A 17,458-nucleotide genomic window follows, 5' to 3' on the forward strand; every position below is an offset into this window, starting at 1 on the left:
CAGTGAGACAGGATAATTTGTTTACTGCATTCACATTGCTTCGTAAAAGTGTTTTATTGGGCCTCTGGGAGGGAAAGAGCCCTTGATTGCTGTCACATGTGTCACCGTCACCGAGGACTCCCAGTTATCTTGTCTCAGGCAGAGGAGAGCAGTAGGAACTGTTCCTGGAGAGTCTTCCCCTCCTCATCCCTCTGGGCTCTTTTTGGGGATATTTCATGCTGACCAGTGGTTTTCACTGCTGGCTACTGGGGTCCCTTTGCCCACAGGTGCCTAAAGCCAGACATGCTCCCAGGCATGGCTCTTAGCACAAGAACATGGCAGCCCAGCTCCCTCGCCTCGAGGGAAAACAACCTCTGAGGCATAAACATTTATACTCCAGAGTTCCCCATGGGATCAAGCTGAGGCCAGAACTCCTCAAACTGCATACTTGCTTGGCTTCTCCCTGTCCCTAACCTGCTTCCTCTACTTCCTTCTGGTCTCTTCCTTTAGAAACCACTTGCAGGAAACTCACCTCCCCGTGTGCTTCCAACTCAGGCAGTTGGTATTCTGAGGGATTTTAGGGCTGGCTCTCATGATGGGCTTGAACCACTTACTTCCAGCCGTCATTCTTCGCTGCTTCATGGCAATAGAGAGCATTAAATTCATGACCATTGCTCTAAAACAGAGTGTGCCTAAGTGGTGACTGCACTCTCTTCTGGAAGGGTATCTACAAGTGTGTGCTCAAGAAAGCTGGTGCAGAACCCGTGAATCCAGTAGCCTTGCTCCATCAATTTGCGTTGTTCCTTTGCATGACTTTGAGTGAAGTTCTGCCCTCTTAGATTTAAAGGGAGACCAGAAACCCCTTCTTGCTTTTGGAGTTATCCTGCTCCCTGTTCTCTGCCAGGCTCGGTGGCAGGCAGCAGGCTCGCCTGCTTGTCTGCTCCCAGCTGGAGTGAGCAAAGCCAGCTCAGGCTCCAGGGCACAACAAGCTCTGAGATGAACAGGAAATGCATATAATCTGTGAGTAGGTTTTGGTCTATGCGCTTAATAGAAACTCTTTGATCGGTGTCTATCCCTCGGTGTCTTAAAATTTCCACTTGAGTTTTGTTACAAGAATTGAAGTTTGGCTTGGTCCCAAAAGAGGAGTCACTCTCAATTTGGGGCCTTAACAGTAAAAGGAGGATGTTTATGCCTTTTCAGCTTGAAGGCAGAGGGCTGGACTAGATAATCTTTCAAAGTCTCTTCCTATTCTAGGAATCAACTCTTGCCCCTTTTGCAAGTCAAAAAATGCATTTGTGGAGAGAGACAAGCAGGGCTGCCTCGAAACTGATGCTCAAAGCTCCAGTTGCCTAGCAACAGCTGAGGAGGGGTGGGAGGTAGAGACTCAACTCTGCTTCCCCAGGAACATGGATCCAACTTCTCACAAGTGGCTGGTGCAGCAGTTTCAGACAACTTCCTACATGGTGGGCATTTGCACTCACACCGAGTGCATGGTGCCCGAAGCCCACATGTTTACTGTTCAAAAACAAGGCTAGTCTCTGGTTTGCACCAAGAGAATATAGAGTAGCAGGTTGTCAAGTACCTCAGCTGATACTTACATCGAAAGTGTGCCCAGCAGTAGGGATACGGGGCCTCTCTGTGGAACGGTGAGAACAGAGAGGATTGTCTCCTCTTACCTGTAGCGTGGGAGGTTTCCCAGTAAAGCCCATTTCTTGGTCGATGCTGCATGACTTTGCCCACCTTGTCTCAGTGTTAAAAGTGAATTCACCTTATAAGTTAACAAATCTTTAGCTGGAGCACCCTGTTGGACACATGTTGGGAATACCTTGCTAGATACCCAGCTTGAAAATGGCTTTATTTCATTTAGCTGATGGTGAGTATTATTGGAATAAAATAGCCACGGGATCAGAGGATAAAGAGAAGTTTTTATGAAGAAGAGACAACCTACATGCCCTATTGGGTATATGAGCAAGTAGCTGATATGTGTGGAGGGGTGTCAGTGTCCTGTACTCTCCTAGGGTGATTGCATCAGCAGTTCTTTTCTGTTCAGGAAGGCAAGGCACTCCCAAAGAGGGAAGAATAAACAGGCTCGGCTCAAGCTTGCCTTAAAGGGCAAGCCATTAAAAAAAATGTTTCTCATCCTAGCCAGTTTGGCTCAGTGGATAGAGCATCGGCCCACAGACTGAAGGGTCCTGGGTTCTATTCCGGTCAAGGGCATGTACCTGGGTTGTGGGCTTGCTCCCTGGCCCTGGTCAGGGCACGTGCAGGAGACAACCAATTGATGTGTCTCTCTCACATCAATGTTTTTCTCTCTCTATCTCTCTCCCTCCCTTTCACTCTCTCTAAAAATCAATGGAAAAATATCCTCGAGTGAGGATTAACAAGTAAATAAACAAAAAATGTTACCCTACATCAAAAACTCATGGAGAGATTCTGAGACATGTTGAGTTAATATAATGGATATGTGTGATCACCTGCATAACTTTTCTTAAGTGGGAGACTTTAATGATGATCTGAGTTTCAAAGAACTTTCACAATGAGAAAAACCTCACTTTCAATGTTTATGAGAGCCAGGTTTTCAGTAAAACCATGTCTGAACCACAGGAATTCTCCTTCCTCTGTTTGTCTGCAGGATTCTCAGTGGGCCTATTATAGTTTTGTGGTGTGTGTGTGTGTGTGTGTGTGTGTGTGTCTGTGTGACTTAGGAACCATGGTTCATTTATAAATGCCCACCAGAGTTCATTGACCCTGACTGTTGGAAGGCTCTTGCATCCACTTTTGCCTCCATGGACACCTACTGTGGGTGGAGAGACACATGTTAGTCCACCTTACAGAGCTGACCCTCAGCCCGAGCTGGAAACATACTTAGCCTCTAAAGCCAGAGCAAACACTCCAGCGGCCTCTGGAGCTGCTGCAGATGTCCCAGAATGCCTCAGAGTGCAGTTGCCATACAAGTCTGTGGTTGCCTGAAAGAGAAGATATTGAGCAATGAGTCACACTATTTTGAATCCCAAAACAATATGGAGCAGAGAATTATCTATTTTTTTAAAAAAATTTAAATTTTTCCTTGTTCTGAAGAAGATTAAGATGAAGGTAAAGCTAAATTTAGCACCCATATATCTATTTGAACCATGCATTTTATCTGAGTTTCCTAGTAGCCTATGCAAAAAGAGACACACAATCAATTAGAGTTACAGTGTCCACAAGATAAAAGCAAGCTAGTTGCTCTGAGAAGCACTACCTGCATCTATTCCAGAGACTAGGGAGACATTTTCTGGGTTCTACAATGAGACATGATAGGTGGAGAAGCCCAAGCCAAGAGTTTTATTGCACTGGGGTCATCTTTCGGAAAGCCCAAGGGCTATTGCATTAACATTTATTTTCCATCCAGGCACTATATCAAAGAGGGAAGAATACTCCGGGTCAGCTGAGGCTGGCGTAAAAGGACAGGCCATTAAAAAGAAAATGTTTCTCTCCCTCTGAAATTCATGGGAAGATTCTGAGACATTTGGAGCCAAGATAATGAATATGTGAGTGGTCACCTCCATAACTCTTCTTAAAGGGGAGATCTTCTCAATGATCAACTGAGTTTTAAAGAACTTTCACAAAGAGAAAAACCAAAACCTCACTTTCAATGTTTGGGAGGGCCAGATTTTCATTAAAATCATGTATGAACCACAGGAATTCTCCTTCTTCCTCTGTTTGTCTGTAGGGAAGCGTGTAACTAACTCAGTGGGTCTATTGAACCATCTCCCAAATTCTTGGCTTGGAGGTCCGAGGAAAGGCTGATCTGTGAGTGAACGATCCAGAGAGAGGAAGAGATCCAAAAAGGTTCATTACACTCTACAGAGATGTATTTCCAAGGGGTTTGGAAAATTCACCATTTTACCTAGTTGCCCAGCAAGGAAGAGTTGCTCAGAAAAGTGCAATTAATAATCTAAGTCTGGCCCTGGCCAATGTGGCTTGGTTGGTTGGGTGTTGTCCTGTGCAAGGAAAGGTTGCTGGTTCTATTCCCAGTCTGTCAGGGCACTTGCCTGGGTTTTGGGCTTGGTCCCCAATAGGGGGCGTAGAGCACGGATCTATGTTTTGCTTTCATATCAATGTTTCTCTATCCCCCTCTCCCTCCCTCTCTCTCTAAAAATCAATTAAAAATATTAAAAAATCTGCCCTAACCGGTTTGGCTCAGTGGATAGAGCGTTGGCCTGCGGACTCAAGGGTCCCAGGTTCGATTCTGTTCAAGAGCATGTGCCTTGGTTGCAGGTACATCCCCAGTAGGGAGTGTGCAGGAGGCAGCTGATCGATGTTTCTCTTTCATCGATGTTTCTAATTCTCTATCCCTCTCCCTTCCTCTCTGTAAAAAATCAATAAAATATATTTTAAAAAAATCTAAATTTGTGATTCTTAATATTTTGTTTTCTCAATCACTGACCTATGATGAAAACTACTACTCTTTCCCTGAGAAAATACATATGTACCTGATTTGGGGAGGTTTATAGACCCAGAAAAATCCATCCTTGGATTTTAAAAAAAATTACTGTAATACTTGGCTCAGGTGGGTGGTGATGTGGTGACCCAGTTCTTTATATTAGTTTTCCTTATGAGTGATCTGGCAGGGCAACTTTTTGATAAAGCAGGCTTTGTCATCACTTGCAAATCAAACAATAAACTTCACGAAAGACAATCTGTGGAAAATGAGCTGCAAGGGGGTCATCACGTCCTTGCTTTCAAAAACATCCCCCTAGGTGAAATCATTATTATCCATTTTTTATGCATCCTTTCAGTCATTTTTCAACAAAAATGTAAGTATACATATATATTTATACTTAGCTATATAAGATAGAAAAAATATTTATATCTTTTATATATATTTTCATGTCTTACATTTCTCTACCTTGATAACAAAGCATTATTAGGCCTGGAGGAGAATGGATCTCCTCTCAGAACCTGTGCTGACTTTTTAGGGAAGTGGGTAACTCCCTTTCCTCCCATGACGTCACGGCGTCCGTGCATGACGTCACAGTACCTTACATTCCACAACCTCACAGGGGGCCAGTGGCCTCACTCACCACTCCTGCCTCGGGGTTCCTCTTTCTGCCGTTGCTGAAGGTGGAGGCCAAGGTGGAGGAGCAGCTCTCGTCGTACAAGGCCGTCCTACCGTCGTTGATGGCTGAGTTGATGGAGATGGTCCACATGCTTGAGGCATAGCCATCGCAGTTGCAGTCGTCGTAGCTGCCACCGTCCCCAGAGGCCCACACATAGATGCTGCCTTTGCCGCCTCGGCCCTGGGGGAGGACAGAAGAGATGCTGCCAACGCCCACGCCCGCGGGAACCAGGGGCTGAAGGGGGTCCTGCCAGGTGTTGGGGGTTTCCGATCCGGGGGGACTGGACTTGAGCTTCCTCAGCAGCTCAACCAAATGACTGGATTCGGTTCTGTCTGCCCATGAAAACCACTACCCTCTAGTGAGGCACCAAGAATATTTTTTTCCCCAGTAAGGATTCAGTATATAAAGTCAGCCGAACTTCCAGTTTAAGCTGGGAATAAGGTGATGAGAAAAAACGTGAAGAGGTAACATTTACAAATGAATTGCTTTTAAAAAGTCAAAATATATGAAAAGGAAAATGAAAAATCCCCCTAGGTGAAATCATTATTATCCAATTCTTATGCATCCTTTCAGTCATTTTTCAACAAAAATGTAAGTATACATATATACTTATACTTAGCTATATAAGGTAGAAAAAATATGTCTTTTATTTTATATATAGTTACATATTGTTTATATGAAATTTACATATATGTAGATATGATAATAAATACACATCTTATGCTAAAATGTATAAATATTACAAATCATATATGTGCATACACACATATATACATGTACTACATGCATATATACAAATATAGGTATACATGTATACATATGTATATATACATGTATATATATATGCCTTCATACATGTATATATTTTTTTACCCAGTTGGATCATACCAAAAATTTTAAACATGATATAATATGACATTTTACTTATGCCGGAAACACAGAATATAGGAGGGGAGTCTAATATGATCAAGTGAAACAGAGCAAAAATAACTTTAAATACATAATGATAGCACAATGTTATTACCATATGCTCCTTAGTTGTAAATGCCAAGCCTAGTCACGAAGACTGGTTAGTGTTGCTTTCCTGGCTTGAACAGAACTTTTGCGGTTACCTATTTCTAGGAGTATTTTCTCCACTTACAGCCCCCAGGAGGGGCCGTTCCTCCTGGCTTCCTGCATTAGGATCCAGGGTGAGGCCTGGGCTGCTCTGTTTCCCCCCTGGGCTGAGTGGAGGAGGGGAGCGCAGCGATGCCGGGTGGGAGGGGAGCAGCCGTGTCCAGCCTCCCGCTTCTCCTTAGCCTGGCCCAGGCCACTAGGGAACCCTCTTCAGGGACGGCAGTTCTGACAAATAGGGGCGAGAAGACAAATAGGAGCCATGGCAGAGGAAGACTGTTCCTGCCTGGCCCCGGGCACCCACAGTCCTGACTCAGTGGTTTTTAAGGGCAGAGATGCCAGAAGCGGGAGAAGATGACTGGACTACCTCCAAGCTCTCTCCGCCTCCTTTCTGACCATGAGAAATGACATTTCGATCGCTTCTAACAGGACTTGGAGTTAATTAGCCTGTGATTGATTGAGTCGATACGTTAACAAAGATTTATTCAACCACTAGCTGAGAACTGTCCTCAGAGTCTTTGGTAAGTCTAGGCTGGAAAACGCCACCAAAGTAAGCAACTGCTCTCAGGAACCAGGGCGGAGAGAGAAATGGATCATCCTGACAGCTGGTGTAGGGAATCTCACTCCCAAACAGACTCGGATGTGGGCTCACTGTCAGAAATGGCAGCCTCTGAAAGTGAAACATATGCAGACGAGGGTAATGGATCTTTCCCCTGAACCGGTTCCCAGGTGGGCTGCTGGTGAGACAAGCAACCTTTGCTGAAAGGAAATCAATGCTGAGAGCGTTCTCGCCTTGGTGTGGGGAGCGTGTTAGATTGATTGTGGCTCATTTTTCAGGGTTCCCTTTATGACTTTGCAGTCCTGCCCACCGAGAGGAGGGGTCCACTCCCCACCCTTGATTCCGGCTGGCGTGTCGTCTCGCTTTGGCTCACAGACTGTGGCGGAGAGTGGTGCTGTGCCAGTTCTGAGCACAGGTCTCAAGAAGCCCTATACACCTCTGCTCTCTCAGAACTCTGTCTGCACCATGGGGACAAATCCGAGGTTACCTGCGGTTGATGACAGAGATTGCCCAGTCAAATTCACTGCCCCTGCTGACAGCCAGACTTGCGAGGGAGGCCATTCTAGACCAGTCTGTAGCTACCCCTCAAGCTGACCACATATGCATGAGCGAGGCCAGCTGAGATTAGCTGAGGTTGTTCCAGGTCTGCAGAACAACCCAGCCAACCTGTAGACTATAAGCCAGGGGTCCTCAAACTATGGCCCGCAGGCCACATGCAAATACAAATATTGTATTTGTTCCCGTTTTGTTTTTTTACTTCAAAATAAGATATGTGCAGTGTGCATAGGAATTTGTTTATAGTTTTTGTTTTAAACTATAGCCCGGCCCTCTAATGGTCTGAGGGACAGTGAACTTCCCCCCTGTTTAAAAAGTTTGAGGACCCCTGCTGTAAGCAAACTTAAATGGTGGTTATTAAGCTACTAAGTTTTGGGGCAGTTTGTTATGTGGCTTAGCTCATGGATACACAGAGAGCAATTGTTTCTGAAGAGTAAACAACAAATGTTATTTGTATTGTATTGGAGTATGCTATTTGCCCACAGGAATACGCTGATTCCTAGGAATATTAAGCTTCATTTTCTAAGCAAGAGAGAACACATAAGGCAATAATAATTATATCCTTGTTTCGAATGATTGGGTATTAGAACCAAATAGTTCCAGGGTAAGACAGGCCAGTGAGACTGCTGGTGGGAATGCAGACTGGTGCAACCACTGTGGAAAAACAATATAGTGTTTCCTCAAAAAATTAAAAATGGAACTTCCATTTGACCCAGTAATCCATCCCACTTCTAGGACTATATCCCAAGAAACCAGAAACACCAATCAGAAAGGATATGTGCACCCCTATGTTCATAGCCACACAATTAACAATAGCTAAGATTTGGAAATAGCCTAAGTGCCCATCAGCAGATGAGTGGATTAAAAAACTGTGGTACATCTACACAATGGAATACTATGCTGCTGTAAAAAAGAAGGAATTCTTACCATTTGCAACAGCATGGATGGAATTGGAAAGCATTATGCTAAGTGAAATAAGCCAGTTGGAGACAGATAAATATCACATGATCTCACTCATATGTGGGATATAATGAACAACATAAATTGATGAACAAAAATAGAACCGGAGTCATAGAAGCATTGAATAGACTGTCCAACCTATGAGGGAAAGCGGGGGGTGATGGGTAAGAGATCAACCAAAGGACTTGTATGCATGCATATGAGCTTAACCAATGGACACAGACAGTAGGGGGGTGAGGGCATGTGCTAGGGGGTGGGGGTGGCCGGGGAGAGGTCAATGGGGAAAAAAGGAGACTTATGTAACACTTTAAACAATAAAGAATTAAAAAAAAAAGATAGACCAATGAGGATAAAACCCCAGTTCTGGGGCAGATGAGTGGGGATAGGGCATCTCTAAGAGGACTGAGAACTGAGTGTGGGACAGGTCTGTTATTGGCACGCTGCACTTTCCTGTTGTAAAAATAACTTAAACAGAGCCACTTCCCAATGGGTTCAGAACTGCCTTGCCCCTCGCACCCCTCAGACCTTTAGAATGTGAAAACAGGGCACTAACCTTCGGACTGGGCCTACAGCAACATTATATCTCAAACAACGTTTGCAAAAAAAATGAGGAGAAAGCAGATACTGTGACTTCGGACTGGAAATAAAGAAAATTCTTTAGAAGTAGCATCATTATGTTACCCTCCCTTCCTTCTTATTGATGTAAATGTTGCCCTTCCGTTTCTCATAAATATCCCTTGCCTTAGTCTCCTAACCACAACCCTTGGGGTTTCTCTTGTTGCCTCTCACGTTGGCCTTTTCTTTTTAGGTTAACCCTGTTACAATGATGCCCTAAGGTCCAGTTCTGCCCGGCTTCACCTGAACAGCAACTGGGCAGCAATCGAGACAAACTACTATGACCCACATTTAAACAACAGCCAGTCGGAGGACAGCCATAGCGAGCACTTCTATGGCACTTCCTGTATGTGTCAGGGTCAGTCTACTAGTAAGTGCTTTGTATGTTGACCTATCGAATCCTCACAGCAATCTTATGTGGCGGCACCATTTACACTAGCTACACGAAGGATAAAATACTCTGGAAGAAATGCAACAAATTGGAAAAAAGACCAAATAAAACTTTGAAATTCTATAGGAGTACTGCTCTGGCCACATAGCTCAGTTGGTTAGAGCATCATCCTGATACAACAGGTGGTGGGTTTGATCCCCGGTCAGGGTGTACATAAGGAGCAACCAATGGATGCATGAATAAGTGGAACAACAAATGGATTTTTGTTCTCTCTCTCGCTCTCTCTCTCCCTCTCTCTCTCTCTCTCTCTCTCTCAAAACCCAAAAAATAAGTAAATAAAAAGAAAAGAAACTCCGTGGCTTGACCTACTGGAAAGACACAACAACACATCATATTCTTGGATAGAAGGACAGCACCCCAGCGATGTCAATTTTCCCCAGGTTAACTTTGAACACCATCACTCAAGAGTCAGTCAGGCAAACATTGCCATACTGGGCAGTTCAACCGAGGGAATTTTATCCAGGGAACAAGTGGTAAACAAAAGCCAAAAACCCAAATGGGGCATGGTGGGTGGGGGGTCACCCAGCCAGGGATGACTCAGGAGCCTGCACTGTGGGTGGGAGCTGGGCCTGGGAGAGTGGGCTGTCCCCTGGGTGTGTGTGTGTGGTGGGGGGAGGGTCTCCGCCCTTTTCTGCAGCACAAGAGTCAGAGAATAGAATGGCAGTCAGACCTGTCTGCGCTGTTGACACTGGAATTGCTTGCTCCTCTTCTACTTCCCCTACTACATTTGTTTTATTGACATATATTTGACATACAATATTATTATTATTATTTTTGAAGATGGCAAATTCATTTAGATGAAATTTAGCACATGGTGCAGCTCCACTTTGAATTCTGTCTTTGAATCAGTCTCTCGTTTAGCAGAATCAGTGCCTCGCTAGAGTTTTCACCAAATGAGAATGTTCACCCAGGCACTACCAACTGTATTTAACTACTGTGTTTTCCAACGAGGGGCGTTTTGCGCCCAAGGGGGTGTTTGGCACTGTTGGAGACAATTTTGGTGGGCACAACTGTGTGTGCAGGTATACACTCCTAACCTTTAGTGGGTAGAGGCCAGGGAGACTGTTCAAATTTTACAATACATGACAGTCCCCCATGTCCCCACAGCGAAGAATGATCTGGCCCAAAGTGTCCATGTGCCGAGGTGGGGAAACTGCTCTAACCTGTTGGCAAGGACACTGAGTGTGCAGGTACTGGTGTTCAGAGCATCGCCTAAAGAGCCTCTCACAAACCCAACCTTTTTAAAAAGTTTATGCAGATTTTGTATTGTGCTCACAATATAAAAATGTCACAAATTCCTCACCATCAGTCTAGGTAAAATTCCAGCTAGAGCTTGGCTCTGTGTGCCCCTAGCACACACTTGGATCCCAGGAGGTGAAAATCCCACTTTGAGGAGCTTAGGGCTAAAGTGAATCAGTCCCGGTAACCAATGCCGAGTGAGCCGGGGTAATGCCAGACCAGGACCTGGCCCAGTGGTGTTATCTGCAGATGCTGGAGGCCAGTCTTCTGGTTTAGCTTATCTTTTCCTAGACACTCAATTATACTATTTTCCAGTCATCTTGACATCGTAATATAACACTGATAGACTTTAAAAAGTTATTGTATATTTATTGTGAAAATCACATTCATTGTAGAATAATTAGTATATAGACTCTGAAGAAAAGAAAATCGTTTATAATCTTCCATGATTAGGAAATCACTGGTGATATTTTGTGGATTCCTGAAAGTTTTATATATAAATGAAAAGTATAAAAACAGGTTTAATAATAAAATTGGGGCCATAAAAATATATCCACTTTTGTGGCTCTGCTTAAAATGTATTTCTTACTATTATATCATTAACATTTCCTCAACAATTAAATATTCTTTTGCACCATAATTGTTATTAGTCTAAATAGCCATTCCATAATTTACTCCTTTTCTTAGACATACATGGAAGGCTACTTCCAGGTTTTAAAGTACTGCAGTGCACATCATTTTCTTTTTTTTTTGTTAATCCTCACCTGAGGATATTTTTTCCATTGATTTTTAGAGAGAGAGGAGTGAAAGGGGGGAGAGAGGGAAGGGGAGAGAGAAAGAGAAACATGGATTGGTTGCCTCCCGCATGCACCCAGACCGTGGCTGAGGTTGAACCTGGAATCCAGAGCAGGTAAATTTGGGGAGCGATGGTCTCAAGAAGCATTAGTGAGCGGTGGGGTAGCAAGAGACAGGAGGGAGAAATGACAACCCAGCGTGAGCTGATGAGCAGGTTTCCCTGAGGGCAAGTGGGCTCAGTCCCTTGGGAGACCCCTAGTGAACCTGCCACTAGGACAGGGAGGCTGATGGTTGCCCAGGGGGTGTTAACTCCCCATGGAACACACTGAGGAGTGTAAATCCATGGTGCCCAGAAGTCCTCAGGAGAGGTGCAGAGAGAGGATGGCTGGCCCTGCAGCCGGCTACGGGCATGGCAGAGCCGGCCTGGTGCCCGCATCGGGTTCTGTGGAGTCCACCAGGAGTGGGGTGAGGGTGTCAGAATCTCCGGGAAAGCCGAAAGGAGGATGATGCCGTCACCCAAAGCCCACCGACCCTGTCTTCCGTTTCTTGTCAGAAGTGAAAGGAGGGATTGTAGCTGCAATACACGTTTCAGAGGCTGAACCGTGTAGTCCTCCCTGTGGCAGCCCTGCTCAGCTGTGAACCTTTGTTTGGCTTTAGGGCATAAATTGGCTCCTGGAGAATTCCTGAGAGCTCCTTGGCAGGAGGCATTCATTGCCCGCCAGAGGCCTCGGCATCTGCTGCCCCTGTGTCAGACCACTGCTCTGATGAAATTCCAGCAGGCCGCACTAGGGCCTCGCCTGGCCCATTCCGGATTAATCACTGTCTCCCTAGGCAGCCCTCCACCTGCCTCCCTTTTCTGGATGGTGGCTTTTGACCCAATCTCTTGCAAGTGACCCCTCTCTGGTACATTCCGGCCTGATGATCTGTGCGTGTGCCCTTTGCAGCTCCCCAGGGAATAAACAATCTGTGCTCTGTCTCATCGGTGCCTCAAAGGACTTCCTATGGCCTTGTCCTGAAATAGTCTTAAGCTTTTCTCTTTGGTAGCACTCTGAGTGTGATTAATACGAGGTTGGGATGTAGTCATTGGAACCAGCCAAAGACATGTCAGGGGTGCTCTGGGTGGCTGCATTTCCTCAAGATGTGGAAAGAAATTCATGAATCAACTGTCACTTGCAAGGCCCTTAAGTGTTACCTGAATTCTCCTCCTGGTTGTTAGCGTGACATAAGAGACCATGTCCCGTATGCTGGCCTTTGTTGCTCCATCAGTCTCTACGCAAGGGCTCCGTCTTTTTCTGCCCAGCAAATACATGGGCTGTTCCATTAGACCCAGAGAGCAATGGCTCTAGGACTCAGATTAGGTTTTACTCAAACTGCAAGTTGGAGATTGTAGCAGAGGCGGCAGTGAGTATCGGCCATATCCCTTAGACCTTATATATTCTGTGCACTGGGGATTTCCAAATACCAGCACAGGCACCTCTTGGTCTAAAGCAGTGGTTCTCAAACTTCTGGCCCTTTAAATACAGTTCCTCATGTTGTGACCCCCAACCATAAAATTATTTTCGTTGCTACTTCATAACTGAAAGTTGCTACTGTTATGAATTGTAATGTAAATATCTGATATGCAGGATGGTCTTAGGTGACCCCTGTGAAAGGGTCGTTTGACCGCCAAAGGGGTCGCGACCCACAGGTTGAGAACCGCTGGACTCTAAGGGCTTTCTCCCAAGAGTCTGAAGGCTGCTCTGCACACCTACCCCTGGGCTGAAAGCGCTGGGTCCTTTACTTAGACAGTGACGTTTACTCCGCTCCCTTGACATCTGGTGGGATAACTTCAGTGTGTGTTTTACAATAGTTTGCCAGCTTCCCAATGGGATTATGCTCCAGTTGCTCACAGCGATAGCTGGCTCAATAGCACACCCTTTATTGGTCCTTTTCTTCCCTGTCATACCTCCCTATTTACTACTGGTGGTCCTTGTTTCCCAAATTAACTACTTGAACTCAATTCTTGTCTCAGAGTCTGCTTCTGGGGCGTCCCAGACTAAGAAGTTACTTGTTAGAGATCTCATAATCCCAGGGTCTCTGACTGTAACCTACTTCCCATATATAATGTGAAGATCGCTTTAACTGTAAATTCAACATGTGCACTATGAAGTGAAGAGGAAAACATTGAGATAAAGGAAAACTTTTCCTCTTCCCTTTCTCTCATCTGCTCTTTGTTGCCTCCTCATGTATTTATTGAGCAAAATTTGGAGATGCAAACTCAAATCCCTAAGGATCCAGGTAGGTGATGTTTTTGTGTGAAGCAGATGTGATACAATTGGGAGTGGTGGGTCTGTGGCAAACAGTACACTTCAGAGCAAAGTCTCTTATTCTCCTTTCCCTCTTCCTTCCTTCCTTTCTTTTTTTAAAAAATATTTTTTATTGATTTTAGAGAGGAAGGGAGAGGGATAGAGCAGTAGAAACATTAATGATGAGAGAGAATCATTGATTGGATGCCTCCTGGCATGCCCCACACTGGGGATCAAGCCTGGATATACCCTGACCGGGAATCGAACTGTGACCTCCTGGTTCACAGGTCAACACTCAACCACTGAGATACATCAGCAAGGTGTCCCTTATCCTTTTTATCATTACCACTAGGGGCCCAGTGCATGATTTTGTGCATCTTGAAAGGAACTAGGCTACAAGGCTGCGGGGTGCACAGGGCTGGGTCTCGGCCCATCCTCCGTGCCCCTGCCGGGCCCCTCCCACCATGGCCCCTGGTCCCGGCAGCCCCACTGTTGCCGCTGCTCGCACCCACTGATGGCGTGAAGCAATTGGGGCCGGCACCAGCCATGGGTGCGAGCAGGGCCGTTGTTGCCAGTGGTTGTGAGCGGCGGCTGCTGCCCCAATTGCCCCTCAGGAGCAGGGGGAGGTGGAGAAGCCTGCAGGGGCCATGGGGCTGGCAGCCGCTGCTCACACCCACTGACAGCACCAAGTGATTGGGGCCGGTGCCGGGCCCTGTCAGTGGGTGCGAGCATCAGGCGGGACCATGGCGTGTGGGAGCAAAGAATTTTCAGTAACCACCAGAAGCTTGCCCAGATGACAGCCACTGGCCAAGCCTTGGTCTGGCTCCCCCACTCACCTGCTCCACCATCCCACCGTGGTTGGCACCCATCATGTTCTGTGCATGCCCCCTGGTGGTGGTCACATGTCATAGCAACCAGTTCAGTTGTTCTGCTGTTCAGTCTATTTGCATATTAGGGTTTTATACGTATAGATGTTGGTCAAACAAAACCTGTCTGCAGGAGGCTGAGGTTCAAAGGCAAGCGTAAGAATTGCCTTTGTGCCAAAGGTAATTATCTGACTTTTGTTTAGGTAGAGACCACCTTGCAGAGGTGGGTTTTTCTTTCTAGGAGACCAGACAACTGAAATAATGGGGAGGAAATGTATAATACATGACCACTCACAAAATTCTAAAACACTCTTCAAAAGTGTCACCTTGAAACCAGGAGAGAATCATCCCCCACAGCCTGGGGGAAAGTCAAATGAGAAGCCATGTATTTTTTATCATCCTCGCTTTACTTTCTAAAATATTTACATGCTGTCATCTGAAGATAAGTCATAACAAATTCTCTCTTAGGTTTTGGCGTGCTTGGCATGCTTTGCAGAGCAGTCACACTTGAAAAGGCCCTTTGAGTTGCAGCAGGGGAGGCTACAGATGGAGGAGAGAGAAATGCCCGGACATGGGGTGCGGTGGAAGAGTTCAGAAGTCCGTGGAAAATGATAGGAGGCACCCAGGGACGTGCTGCACCGAGCACCATCTGCATCGTAAATTCTCACGGAGGGCACATGTCACCTGCTCGCCTGACTCTCTTTTGGCCTCGAGTGTCAAAAAATGCTTCTCAGTGAAAATTCACGTCTGCCAGGAAGGGGGCCGTCTGCCAAGTGTCTCCCTGGGCACCTGCTGTCACTGGTGCTGGGCTTGGATGTGTAACCATTTCTTTCCAGCCACACAATGAATAGTGCGGTAAGGAAACAAGCTGTTTGTACAAGTTTCATCCTAAAAAGTCCTAAAGGGTCTCTGGGTATTGACATGGGGCTGCACCATCACCACCTCCCCTTGGATCCTGTTGGGAGACCCCCCTCTCAGTAAACAGCATGGTGCCATTCAAATGTCAGGGGTCCTTGTTGCTGTCTCAGGCTGAATGTCAAGAGCTGATTGGCATAACCTTGTAATAAAACATCACTTTATTATTTCCCCAACGGGCCCCATCCTAGTGTCAATGTTTAGCTACTGTTCACTTTCAGAGACTCACTTTTCTATTTCATAATTGTGTTTCTGGGATCTCTTTGTTAAGTTTACGAGTGCTGAATGGTTTAAGGCGTGAGGTTTTTTTTACTTGAATTACTTAGAAAAGTTGTTCCTCCACAGTCTTGGGAAACTTGTCATTTTTTTGGTTAATCCTCACTGGAGGATATTTTCCCATAGATTTTAGAGAGAGTGGAAGGGAGGGGAAAGGGGAACCTGCAACCCAGGTAGATGCCCTTGACCAGACATGAACCCACGACCCTTCAGTCTCAGGCTGATGTTCTAACCATTGAGCAATCGGCCAGGGTGGGAAACTTGTCATTTTTGGGAAAAACAAAACCTTAGTGTTTCAAGTGTTTTTCCTCTTTCCAAAGGGAATTCCCAGGCTCACGAAGGCAAAGCTGGCTTTTTATTCTGTGGAGAATAAGTAGGTATCTAACTGCTATAGTTGAAGAAAAGTCAGTAGTCCTTAACCAGGAGTGTGCTGGCAAATGCTGGGGGCACAAAATAATCTCTATTTGCCAATTTCCATATTTAATTTCAAGTTACCCATGTGATGTCATCAGGAGCCAGCTCCAGCATGGCACTGCCCCTAAGGCAGACACATTTTCCTCTCCTGGCATTACATCATGGAAAATTTTGCACGCTTCTCCTTTGAGGGACTATGTTAGAAAATGGAGGGAGGATACTCTCAAGGTCCCAGAGGAGAAGAAAAAAGTTGTCCTTAGATGAACTATCAGTCATCTTGGCTATAAACATCAAGAGTAGCCTGGCAAAGTGTCCATGTGGTTTCCATAGTGCTTGAGTCTGGCCAACTCCCCTTTTTGACTGTCCATTCTAAGTAGGAGCTGTATTGATTTTCTAGGGCTGCCATAACAAAGTACCACAAGGCTGGTGGCATAAACAACAGAAACATATTGTCTAGCAGTTCTGGAGGCCAGAGTCCAAGGTGAAGGTGTTGGCAGGGCTTGTTTCTTCTGAGGGCTATGGAGGAAGGATCTCTTCTCTCTCTTGCTCCTGTCGTTTGGTGGTTTGTTGCCAATCTTTTATGCTCCTTGGCTCGTAGAATCATCACCTCAATCTCTGCTTTCATTTTCTCATGGTGTTCTCTCTGTGTCCAAATTACCCTTTCTATACAGACACCAGTCTTATTGGATTAGGGGGCCCACCCTGCTCCAGTATGACCTCATCTTAACTAATCACATCTATAATGACCCTATTTCCAAATAGGATCACATTCTAGATACTGGGAACTAGGACTTCAACATATAAATTTTGGAGGACACAATTAAACCCATAACAGCGGGGGAACATATGGTCTTTTATTTCTGTTTAGACCGTTGAAAGAATTCAACAGCTCAGAAAAAACGTCATCAGAGGGCTGAAAGGCCAGGACGAATACAGATGACTGCCATTTGAAGTTATTGGGATAGAAAAGAAAGGGGCTGTGCTAGCAACCATCTAACAGTTAAACTCTAACTGATCCTTCAAGTTTTAAATCTTTCCAAAAGAACGTCCCTTGGAATCTAGCAGGTGGAAGATGCCTCCCCTAATTTTGGGCCAAAATCCCCCTAACACATTGGAGTGGAGCAGATGGCAGTTGGGTAGAGGCTGACAGGTTGTGATAAAGGAGGGTGCTAATGGGACCTTGCCCAAGAAGTACCATGTGAGCATAAACCTCAAGGAGGAGAAAACGTTGATTGAAGAGATAAATATGTAAAGTCAGTGAGAAACAGCAAGGTGAGAGTGGCCGAGCCCCCTGATTGCAGGGCCCTAGTGGGGATCTCTACACACTCTTTGGT

The 17,458-nt window shown here is 45.5% G+C and overlaps 1 protein-coding gene across 1 annotated transcript in view; it reads right to left on the bottom strand.

Annotated features, from left to right (window-relative positions):
- The window catches only part of PCSK2 (proprotein convertase subtilisin/kexin type 2), a 257,323-nt gene that overhangs the window by 12,673 nt on the left and 227,192 nt on the right, over nt 1–17,458 (bottom strand). The window contains exons 9-10 of the mRNA XM_081096978.1: nt 5,046–5,261; nt 2,845–2,945 (exon numbers count right to left, since the gene is read on the bottom strand). Coding sequence (XP_080953104.1) covers nt 2,845–2,945; nt 5,046–5,261 — 317 coding nt within the window. The remainder of the gene's footprint in view (nt 1–2,844; nt 2,946–5,045; nt 5,262–17,458) is intronic.

The sequence above is a fragment of the Myotis nattereri genome, assembly GCF_964212035.1.
Source record: "Myotis nattereri genome assembly, chromosome: 8".
Taxonomy (NCBI): Eukaryota; Metazoa; Chordata; class Mammalia; order Chiroptera; family Vespertilionidae; genus Myotis; species Myotis nattereri.